Below are 11,033 nucleotides of genomic sequence, written 5' to 3'. Positions count from 1 at the left end.
CGCTGCGCTCCCACCTCGGCTCCCTCCGCGCCTCTCCGGACTGCCGGGATGGGAAGGAAAGGGAGCGCAGGCCACGCCCCCTCGCCGCTCTGAGCGGCCATTGGCGGAGAGCGGCGCCGTGGCCACGCCCCCATGGCCGGCTGAGCCGTGTTCCTGCCGAGTCGCCGGCTTCCGAGAAATGACGTAAAGAGGGTGGGCGGGACCATGAGGGGGCGGGGCTAAAGGGTGAGGGAAGGGGGAGATGGCGGCGCCCAGCTGGGGCAGGCCCCTGGGCGAGGGTCTAGGGGCCAGGGCCGTGGGGCCAGGGCCTTGATCCGAGCTTGGGGCCACAGGGATGAGGACAGGTCTTTGGGGACCRGGACAGGGCCAGGCCGTAGGGACAGAGCCCTGGGGCCGGGGCCGCGCTGCAGGGACAGGCCCCGGGGCCAGCCCAGCTGCCCCAGTCACCCCAGCGCGGCGGCGCTGCTGGGCCCGGCTGGCAGCGCTGGCAGGGGACAGGCCCTGCCGTCACCGYGGGGCCGGGCCAAGGTCCCCGTGCCCCGGGGCAGGGCGACCCCACCATCGATCGCGGCTGCCCCACCGGCCCCACGCACGCACGCACGCACACACGCAGCCAGGCACCGGGCGTTTATTGGYGGCTCAGACCAGGCGGACGGGGCCGTCGTGGGCTGTGGGGGCCGGCGGGGGGGCCTCGTCCGCGGTGAAGTAGCTGATGAGGGCCCTCACGCTGGCCTTGAGCCCCGGCTGCAGCCCCAGGTGGACGCCATAGGCCACGGGGCCGCCCGCGCCGGCGCTGAGCGCCGCGAGGCTGTCRTAGCCCAGGTCGATGGCTGCCTCCCAGGCCCGCTCCGATGCYATCTCCTCGCAGCCGTGGTAGGCGTAGTAGATGCTGGTGCCCAGGTTGTACAAGGTGCTGACGCCGGGCACCCACTCCAGGATGCTGTGCACCTCCCACTCCCCCATGGAGCTGCAGCTGTCCTCACTGGACCGCCGGCTCCGGCCCCGGGGCGCCCGGCTGCAGCGCTGGAGCCAGGAGCGGGCCCCCGGCGCCGGCAGCACCAGGGCGCCCCGACGCCCCACGGTGTGGAAGGATGAGGGCCCTGCGGCCGCCACACCGGCACAGGCAGCCTGCAGGCGCTGGCAGGCCTCCGCCGCCCTGGCGAGGCTGGCGTGGGTGCTGGCCACGGGGCCCTGGAGCTGGGTGTCGGAGAGCGGTGTCAGGCCAGAGCAGGGCCGGACGGGGACGTAGGCGCCGAGCTGGGCCAGGGTCAAGAGCAGGGGTAGATGGCCGCTGCCTGGGGCGCCCTGGAGCCGCGTGAGCCCCTGCAGCAGGGCCTCAGCYGTGGGGCCATCGAGCTCCCGGTACAGCTCCAGCACCAGCGCCTCGGCCTGGGGGCCGCAGGCCGCCCCGCTGAGCGCCAGCGCCAGGGCGGCCTGGGCCAGCACACGGGGCAGCGCCGGGAGCTGGGAGAAGCCGGGCAGGGCGTCCGGCTGCAGGTCCCGGCAGGAGACGCCGGCGGCCCTGGGCAGGGCCCGTGGTGGGACCGACGCCGAGAGCCGTGCCAGCAGCGCCCGAGCCGCAGCCGTGGCATCCGGCCCGGGGGGTACGGTGGAGCCGGCCACGGCGCGGAGGCAGAGGAGGAGGAGGCAGAGCAGAGCCCAGCGCATGGCAGGTCGCTCCCAGCAGGGCCTGTCGAGGGAGGAGAAGGGGGCAGAGACCCGTGAGCGCCCGGTGGCCGCAGCTCCCCCACTGCCCCGGCCCCGCCAGCGCCCCAACTCACCCTCCGCCGACGCCGGAGTCCCCCAGCCCGCGAGGCAGCCGCCACATGTCTGCAGCCGACCCCCTCCCGGCCCCTTTATAGCCGCCTGCCCAGGCCCTTATCGAGAGCCGGTTGCGACATGCCAGGGGCCTGGCCTGATCCCGCCAGCATCCCRGCACCTTCCCCCAGGGCTGGGGCCAGAGGTCACTTCCCAAGCTGGCAGGACAGGGCAGCGCAAATGCCGAGGGAAGGAAGGTGGCCAAGCCAGGGTGAGATCTGCACTTTTTTTTTTTATTTGGTCTCTCTCCAGATTTAAAAGGTATCATTAAAAAAAACAAACAGCCTAGGTAAACAGTGACCTTTGAAATGGAAACACCAAGATGGACAGGAAAAAAGAAGAGGGGGATAGCTGCAGCCTGCTTTCACCCCACCCTTAAAAAACAGCTTAAAAACCTGCAGAAAAAGCAGAAAACTAAACACAAGGAAGCCCAGAGGGAGCAGGGCCTGCAGCCCCCTGCTCCCCTGCAGGGCTGGGACAGCCCGAGGGTCCGGGCARGGCACAAAGAGCCTCTCAGTCCTCCTCTTCCTCCTCCACGCGGCGAACACGCTTCCGCCGGCCGGGAGGTGGCGGCTCCTCATCCTCCTCCACGCGGGGCACAGGGGGGGCCAGCCTGGCACCTGTGGGGGCAGAGGGGGTCAGGGGGGAGCCGGGACCCCCAGCACCACACTCTGCATGGGGTGGGGGCACAGGCCTGCCCCCCGCTTTCCTCCCAGCCCCATAGTCCATGGGGCAGGGCCGTGCCAGAGGGGCCAGGGTGAGCGTCACACAGCAGCAGCAGCCCCTGGGAGAGACCCCCAGGGCCCTGGTGGGGGGCCGCGAGCCCCCCGAGGAGGTGCTGTGCTACGTGGAGGAAGCGGAGGCCCAGCTCACCCGGACTTGCAGAGTCCTCGTCCTCGCTGTCCAGCTGCCGCCTCCGCTTGGTGCCTGCCTGCGCCGGGACGGGGCCAGGCTCGTCCCTGCAATGATGGGGACACGGGTTAGAGGAGCCCGAGGCTGCCCAGCCCCCGGGGCACAGCTCTGCCCCCCATCGTGCAGGGGGGAGCCAGGAGTCCGAGCTCCCTGCTGCCCTTCCCAAGCTGGGAGGGCACCCAGGTGTCCAGGGTGGGGGCACAGCGAGAGCCCCCGTTCTCACCTCTCCAAGTCTGATCCCGGCGATGCCGGTGGCTGCTCCGCTGAGAGGGGCAAGGGAGAGAGCGGATCAGGGCTGGTCCTGTCGCTGGGAGAGCCCTGAGCCCGGCTCCCCCCGCCCCGTCCCRGCCCCTCGCCTGGAGGGGGGCCCTGGGGGTGCGGCGGTGCTGGGAGCTGCCCCGGGGGGCTCCGCGGGGATCCCTCGGGCTCRGGTCCTTGGCGGGCGAGGGAGGCGGCGGCGCGGCGGAGCTGCTGGGGCGTGAGGGCGGCCGGGATGCGCCAGAAGGACTCCTGGGAGAAGGGAAACGCTGCAGGGCCGGGCTGTGCCGTGCCTTGGGGCAGGGGGAGACGGGGCGGGGGGGTCTCACCTGCTCGCTGGCGGGGGGCCGGAGCCCCAGCTTCCGCAGCAGGGCCTGGAAGCGCCTGTGCTCCATGGCATCCTCGTTGTCCTCCGAGAGCGGCACCAAGGGCACCGGGTGGGACACGCCTGGGCACAGAGAGCGCCGTGAGCCCGGCCCCGGCCCTGGCCCCCAGACCCCAGCCCRAGCTCCCACTCACCGTCCTCCTCGCGGTCCCCAGCCGTCCGCTTCAGGTAGTTCTCCAGCCACTGCAGGGGCCCAGCCAGGCCTGCGGACACGGAAGAGGTGAGACAGGATCCGTCCTCCGGAGCCAAATGCAAACCGGAGCCCCAGACACTCTCAGCCCCCGCTCACCTTCCTGCCGCAGATGCTGCACCAGTCCCTGCCCAGCGCCGTCCTCAGGTGCCCAGTGCTCCTCCATGGGGCCTTCCTCAGCATTGTCCTCTTCCTCATCCTCCTCTTCGTCACTATCCCCCTCCTCCGCTGAGCTGTCCCGGGCGGGTGCCCCCAGGGGCTCCATCTCATCCTACCAAGGACCAGCTTCGCCTTTRAGCACCCTCCCAGGGCAAGACTCCCTCTCACCCTTCCCGCGCCCCCCTCGTACCGACACGGGGGCATGGCCCTTCCTCCTGCGTTTCTTGTACAGCTCCTTGCGCTCCGACACCAGCCCCAGCCCCAGCAGCTTCTCGACCACACGGGCCCGGGACCGCCTAGCCGTCAGGTTCTTCATGATGTTGCCCAGGACGTCTGCGGGGAGGCGAGGGGTTGGCGTGGGGCGCAGAGCCTGGCCAGAGCCCCAACCCGGGGCCATCTCACTGGGCGCCCACCCCTGCCTGGCCCCACTCACCGTCCGTGCCCTGGAACTCCTCGAAGAGCCGCTCCAGCTCTTGCTCCTGCTCCTGTGTCCACAGCACGATGTGGGTGCCCTTCCTAGGGGGATCGCAGCTGCTCAGCCCTGCCTCGGAGCTGGAGAAGAACCCAGGCATCCGGGACCCCTGGCCCCGCGGGCATCGAACGAGAGCATCCTGCCCTGCCCCAGCGGTGCCTGGACCCACCTCTCCCGCGGGAAGTCCTTGACGCTGCTGGCCAGCCCCAGCCGCACCAGCTGGTTCACAACTTGTCTCCGCGTGCGCCCGGGCGCCTGCAGGTGGGCCAGGATGTTTGCAATGACGTCCTCGCCTATGAGAGCGGGAGGCTGTCGTGGAGGGGCAGGAAGAAACCCCCGACCGCCCCACTCCTCCCGCAGAGGACCCAGGAGTCCGGTTCTTCCCCCAAACTCGTACTGCTCTCCTTGGGAGCCCCATGTCCAGGGCCATTACCTTCCACCTCCTTGTACTTCCAGTAAAGCTCCCGCAGCTCTCGTTCCTCCTGGGGGGTCCAGACTGGGGCCCTCCGTGAGCTGGCCCTAGGCAGAGGCGGAGGGAGCGTGAGGGGACAGGGAAGGGCAGTGGCGATCCCCTCCCCGGCCCCAGCGGCAGGGGACATGCCAGGCCCCTACTCACCCCTCGCCCTCCCGCARCGAGCCGTAGCCCTCGGCCATCTCGCGGGCGATGGCTGGGCTCTTCCAGAAGAGCAGCTCCACGTAGGCCTTCTTGTTGGTGGCTGCCAGCGCAAAGAACTTGCCCAGGATGAACTTGGCCAGAGTCACCAGCTCCTGAGGGGAGAAGGGACGGGCTGGGGGGGACACCGGGCCTGGCCCCCTCCCCGGCAGCAGGGGGGGGCTCCGGGAGGCAGGGGGAGGCCAGGGCCCCATCCGACCTGGTAGGCGCCAGCGCAGGGGTCGCTGAGCAGGCGGTTGAAGAGGGAGAAGAGGGAGAGCTGGAAGAGCAGGGCCTCCATGTGCAGGTCGCAGGCCAGGCGGTGCAGCATGCGGGCGACGCAGTGGTTGGTGTGGGCGCTGTTCTGGGCGTAGCCGCGCAGCAGCACCACGTAGGCCCGGATCACGGGGGCGCTGGCGAACCTGCCCCCACCCCGGACGCCACGGGTGAGCCACGGCAGGGACCCAGGAGTCCTGCCGTCCCAGCGGCACCTGGTCGCACTCACTGCTTGAGGTAGTCTAGGAAATTGAACTCCTTCTCTGAGACCCGCACGGTCTCTTCCTCCTCCTCCTCCTCTTCCTCGAGCTCCTCAGGCTCCTCAGCCTCAGGGGGTGCATGCCCTGCGTTGGGGACAGGGTTAGTCACCTTAATTGCTATGGCATCAAGCCCCAGCGCTGCAGTGGGTCCCCTTGCCAGCCGGGGTACTCACGGGGCAGGGGAGCAAAGAGGACCTCACGCAGGAGCTCGGTCTCTTCCGACGGCTCCACGCCAGCGGGGCCGAACACGTCTCCTTCGGGCCACACTTCCCTGCAGGGGAGGCGGACAGGCTGGCACCGCGTCCCTGCGTCCCTGCCCAGGCACGGGGCAGCAGGAGCGCTGGGCTGTGAGGTGCCATGCCTGGTACCTGGCAGAGCGGAGCAGCCTCAGCGCCTCGGGGGCCCGGCTGCCCAGCAGGCAGTCCTGGATCCGCAGCAGGGCCTCCGCGCGCTGCTCYTCCACCGGCGTCTCCGATGCAGCGTCGAAGGGCACCACGTCCTCRGGGAGAGGCACCTCACCCTGGGGGGCACAGACACCCAATGACCTTCCGCCTCGGGGACCTGGTACCTCCCAAGAGACACYGGTACCCCCCCAGGCACGCGGGCTCAAGGCCGGATCCTTCCTCTCCTACCTGCATGCAGGCCTGGAGCTGCGGGGTCAGGCTGGCCCAGAGCTCCTCCAGCTCCTGGGGGGTGGGAGGCTGCGCCGTCAGGGCTGCGGGGGCTCGTGGCTTCTTCTTCCTCCGCACACGCTTGCTCTGCGGGGTGAGCAGGCAGTCAGGGCAGAGCTGTGCCCCATCCTGGGGGCATCCACCCCCCACCGCGGGGGTCCTCCATCCTCCGGTGCCTGGGGGAGGGGGTTGCACCAGGCACTGCCCTGCGCCGTGCCGGGAAGGCTGGTCCCCGGACCCGCAGCCCACCTGCACGACGAGGCCCGCACGCCCCCGGCAGAAGCGCTCCAGCATACGGAGGAAGAGATGGGCCGTCTCCACCAGGTCCCGCAAGAAGCTGCGCGGCTGCTTCGTCTCGTCAAACTTGCGGAAGAGGGCAAGGAAGAGCTCCCGGTACTCCATCAGGTARAAGATGTTATCTGGAGAAGAAGGGATCAGCCAAGAAGTAGGAAGATGGGACAGATGGAGTGTATGGTGGGGGGGGTGTAGACTCACTCTTGATGATTTGGCTGCTGTCCCGCACAGCCTGCTCAGGCGAACGGTCCATCTCCTGCACCGTCCGCAGCAGCTCCTGGTAGGCCTTCAGGGCCAGGTGCATCCTGGGGGTGCACAGCATCAGGCCAGGGCACAACACCGTCCCCCAGCCTCGCACCCACTGCCCCCCCTGTCYGGCAGCTCCATGGCCGGGACAGGATCCAGGCATCCAAGCGGCACGCACTCACCTGCGGGCCCAGGTCGCAGCCTCCTTCTTGTCCATCAGCGCCATCTCGTAGTAGGAGGTGAGGTTCTGCTCGATGAAGTGAAAGGCGCGGACCCCCACCGTCTCTGACACCAGCTCTGGCCGGAACCGCAGGCTCCGGTTGAAGGCCATGAAGAAGGCCGTGGCCCACAGGTAATAGGTCTCATCATGCTGCTGAGCCTTCTCCCGAATCAGYTGGTCCTGAGGGAGGCAGAGAAGGGGTCAGCGCCGGGAACACCGCGCTGCCTCAGGCCGTTACCCTGTGCACCCCCGTCCGGCACCCCAGGGCYGTGTGTCCCTCCCGGAGCCCCGGTCCCCTCACCTTGACCAGGTACATGAGGTGGTTGTAGCAGCCCTCCAGGAAGTCCTGGCAGAACTCRCGCAGGAAGAGCTGGACGTTGCGGGCAGAGCGCCGCGGCGGCTCGGCCTCGCGGGCCGCCAGCCGGCGCTTGGGCACCCTCCTGGGCTCCTTGCCCAGGTCGTGGCTGTAGCTCTTCAGCTGCAGGGGGGACAAACACCGGTGCTGACTCACGTCCCGGTGCCCCAGCCCCCCCACCTCCATCCCAGCCCCGTCACTCACGTTGTGCAGGCCCTTGTGGAAGACGACGTCCCGGTCCCCGATTGCCTTCAGRCCCTGGATGACGTAGGAGCCGCCGAAGCGGGAGTGCCTGGGACGGGGGGCGCGGGGTGAGCGGAGCCACAGCCCTGCGGCGGTGGGGCCCCGCGCCCCTGCCAGCCCCCGCTCACCTGGACGGGCGCTGCAGCGCTCGGCTCTTCCTCTCCGCCAGCTCCCGCTGCCGCAGGGTCTCCAGCTCCCGCGTGTCCTCCCCGCGCTCGGCGGCCGAGCGGCCCTGCCCCACCGCCGCCAGCTGCTCGGGGTTCTGGGGGGAGCCGAGCCGTCAGCTGTGCCGCGCCACGGGCTCCGGAGGGAGCAGGGAGGCGGCGGGTCCCCSCCATGTCCTGTCACCTCCCCACTCGGGCTCACCTGGTCGCGGAACATGAGTGAGATGATCTCGAGGACGTGGAGGGCCCATTGCTGCTCGGTCTGGGAGCTGGCCAGGAACTTGAGCAGGTCGTCCATGCCGCTGATGTGCAGGGCCCACAGCACCCGGTCGTGGGTGCTGGCGTCGCCGTCCACGCCCTGGCGGGGGGGGAGGATGCGGGGGTCAGCACGCAGGACGCCGGGGTCCCCAGGCCAGCCACGGGGCCATCACAGCCCCGGGCTGGGAGGGGACAGGGCAGCAGCCCCGCAGGGGGCTGGGGGCTGCGCCCAGACCCCTTCTCCAGGCTGCAGCGGGGGCCAGGCACACAGGGAAAGGCCTCCGTCCCGGTACCTGCTCCTCCACGGGATCCGGGGGCACGTGCAGCACATTGCGCACCAGCAGCAGGATCCTCTCGATCAGCAGCGTGTCTTCCTCCTGCCGCTGCTCCCAGTCCTGGGGGCGGCAGGGCCGTGAGGGGCTCCCGGCTCCTCCCCGGTACCCAGAGGAGGGTACCCGGAGGGATGAGATGCCCAAACTCGGGGAGCTGCTAGGGGAAACGGGACTCACCAGTTGCAGCAGGTCGTAGAGCTTCTCACTGAGCACCCCGAAAACTTTCTCGCTAGCAAAAGCCTAGAGCAAACCCAGCGTTAGGGCCTGGGGCAGCGACCCCCCACCCTGCAGAGCTGCGCTAGAGCCCACTCCCCGCGGCGGGGGCTCACCTCTTTGTAGGCCTGCAGGTAGGACACGACCTGGAGGAAGTGGTGCCGGGAGGCGGCGTCCTGGGGCACTTTACCGAAGCAGAGCAGAGCCGGCTGCGTCAGGTTCACCATCAGCCTAGGAGGGGAGCGGGGATGCGGCGAGAGCCCTGATCCTCGGGGAGCCCCTGCCGCCAGGCTGCCGAAACAGGGGAGCAGCGCCGGGCACCCCCCGCCCCTGCGCCCCCCCCCCCCCCCCCCCCCCCCCCCCCCCCCCCCGGGCGGTACCTGACCACGGCGTCGAAGAGCACCTTGTCCTGCGGGTGCTGCACCACGATGGGCAGCAGGTCGTTCTGCAGGATCTGGGCCGCCCCCAGCTGCTGCCGGATGTCCCGGGTCTCGTCCTCATGGCGCAGGTACCGGATCAGGTCCTTCACGCTCTCTGCGGGAGGGGCGGCGCGGGGGCCGTGAGACCCCCCCACCGCCGCTGCTGCCGCCCCGCCGGGCCCCCCGCTCGCCCCGGCCCCGTACCCAGGCAGTCGGGCTCCTTGTGGTAGACGTCCCCTTCGAGGTAGCCCAGGGCACTGCAGGTGGCCAGCAGCTCGCAGTTCATCATGTACAAGTCCATAAATCCGGGCAGGCCAGCGGAGGGGACCGGGGGCCGCGCGGGGGCCGCAGCGCCTTTGGGGCCGACACGGGCRTCAGCCCCGCGGGGGCAGGCGGCTCGCGGGGGGCAGGAACCCGGGGCACCTTCCTGCCCCGCCCGGTACCGGGGCACCGGCCGGTCCTAGACCCCCAGTCCCCTCTCAGTCCCCCCTGCTCCCGGTACCGGGACACCACTGGGTCCCCCCCTGCCCCCRGGCACCGCCTGGTCCTGGACCCCCTGCCCCCGGTACTGGGGTGCCGCTGGGTCCCCTCTGCCCCCGGTACCGGCCGGGGCAGCSCCGGGTCTCTCCAGCCCCCGGTACCGGGGCATCAGCCGGTTCCCCCCCGCGCTGTTTCTCCGGTTCTCAGGGCACCAGCCGGTCCCGGTCCTCTCACCCCCAGGTCTTGGGCACCACCAGGTCTCTCCCGGCCCCGGTACCGAGGCTCAACCGGTCCCGGTGTCTCCCGTAACACCGGGACCGGGGCACAGCGAGGCCCCCCCAGCTCCGGGGCACCGCAGGGCCTCTCCTACCCCGGGGCATCAGCCCGCCCCGCTACCCCCCAGCCCCGGGACCGAGGCACCCGCCGGCCCCGCCGCACTCACCGCCGCCGCCGCCACTACCGCCCGCACCCGTCTCCGCCGCCCGCGCCGCCGCCCGCCCTAAAAAGGCCGCGGGGCAGCGGGCGGCCGTTATGCAACCGCCCCACTTCCCGCAACCTACTTTCCCCGGGGCCGCGGCGGGAGGGACCCAGGCGTCCTGCCCCGCCCCCGCACCGGCCGCGCGCCGCACGCTCCGCGCCCGGTTCTCCCGGTCCCGCCGCCCCAATGGCGCCCGAGCCCGCCCGCGGGCTTAAAGGGGAAACGCCTCCCAGAGCTGTCTGTGATGGGCCCAGCGCTCGCCTTGCCTACCTCGCTGCCCGGTGCGGCGGGACCGAGGCGGCCCAGCTCCCTACAGCCAGTCTGCTACTGGGAGCTGTACCCGAGCGGCCCGACTGCCCCCGAACAGGGCGGTGCGGCCGCCCCTTCCCGGGGCCGCTCTGGGGAAAGGAGCGCCAGCGCGGCATTGCCCTTTTAACAGAGGCAAGGCCTCCGGCGGCGGCTCCACCCCCCACGGCGGGGCGGGGCTTCCCCCCGGCGGCGCGCGACTGGCCCGGCCCGCCCCCACCCCCCGCGGGGACTCCCGTCACCCCCCGCGCGGTTGCCGGGGCGACGCGGGCCGGGGCCGGTCCCCGGTGCGGACGGCGCGGGCCACGGTGGAGAGCGGTTACCAAAATAAAAGAGCAGGTTTAATTCACTGAACACAGGAGCGCCGGGCGGCACCGGCCCCGGTTGCGCGTGCGGCCTCCCGCGACGGGCGCCCGGCCCCCCGCGAGCGGGGCCCAGCCCGCGGTGACACCCCCCCGCCCGGCCCGTTCCCCCGCGAGAACCGCCAGGCCGCGCCGCCTCCGGGCACCGCGGCCCCCCCCCCCAGCACCGGATCCTCCCGGCAGGGCCCTGCCGGTGTCGGCACCGCACACACACGCACGCACACGCAGGGCGCGGGGGGCCGCGGGGGAGCCGCGCGGGCGGAGGTCGGCGGCGGCGGGGACGGGGGGGGAGGTCGGGGCCCTTCCCGCCCTCGCCCACGGTAAAGCCAAGCGGAGCCCCCGGGCGGCCCCATCACTGCAAAGGAAAGGAAAGTCCCCGGAGCGAGCAGAGAGGGAGAACCAAAAGCCGCCGCCGCGGCGCCGGCGCGCAGGCCGCCCCCGGGGCCCGGGCGCCCCCCGCTCCTACAAGCACTGCGTCTTCAGCTCGAGCGGCTCCGGCGGCGCCTCGCGCGGCGCCTCGGCCGCCGGTTCGCCCTTGAGGATGGCCAGCCGCTCGGCCAGGCTGCGGGGCCGCGGCGCCAGCACGAAGTCGTAGAGCAGCGCGGCCAGC

At 71.5% G+C, this 11,033-nt stretch overlaps 2 protein-coding genes across 2 annotated transcripts in view; both read right to left on the bottom strand.

The window, feature by feature from the left end:
* Positions 1–2,030: 2,030 nt before the first annotated feature.
* On the bottom strand, positions 2,031–9,892 carry TIMELESS (timeless circadian regulator). The gene is made up of 29 exons (XM_026083125.1): positions 9,838–9,892; positions 9,002–9,151; positions 8,759–8,912; positions 8,495–8,609; positions 8,343–8,405; positions 8,127–8,228; positions 7,778–7,933; positions 7,540–7,673; positions 7,373–7,460; positions 7,115–7,291; positions 6,776–6,993; positions 6,549–6,652; positions 6,303–6,472; positions 6,015–6,140; positions 5,751–5,902; positions 5,556–5,653; positions 5,352–5,466; positions 5,067–5,268; positions 4,811–4,962; positions 4,628–4,713; positions 4,364–4,487; positions 4,156–4,238; positions 3,913–4,055; positions 3,663–3,834; positions 3,508–3,576; positions 3,318–3,436; positions 2,954–3,240; positions 2,692–2,777; positions 2,031–2,438 (listed from the first exon to the last, which is right to left on the bottom strand). Exons 2-29 carry the CDS (start codon positions 9,096–9,098, stop codon positions 2,332–2,334), a joined length of 3,699 nt encoding a protein of 1,232 aa, XP_025938910.1. The 5' UTR covers positions 9,099–9,151; positions 9,838–9,892; the 3' UTR covers positions 2,031–2,331.
* Positions 9,893–10,885: 993 nt separating this feature from the next.
* The window catches only part of MIP (major intrinsic protein of lens fiber), a 2,473-nt gene continuing 2,325 nt past the window's right edge, over positions 10,886–11,033 (bottom strand). The window contains exon 2 of the mRNA XM_026083162.1: positions 10,886–11,032. Within this exon, the coding sequence (XP_025938947.1) occupies positions 10,886–11,032 (147 nt within the window). The remainder of the gene's footprint in view (position 11,033) is intronic.

This window comes from Apteryx rowi, unplaced genomic scaffold (genome assembly GCF_003343035.1).
Source record: "Apteryx rowi isolate R43461 unplaced genomic scaffold, aptRow1 scaffold_1177, whole genome shotgun sequence".
NCBI lineage: Eukaryota > Metazoa > Chordata > Aves > Apterygiformes > Apterygidae > Apteryx > Apteryx rowi.
Note: the sequence above shows the minus strand (reverse complement) of the source record. Positions and strands in the feature narration are given on the sequence as shown.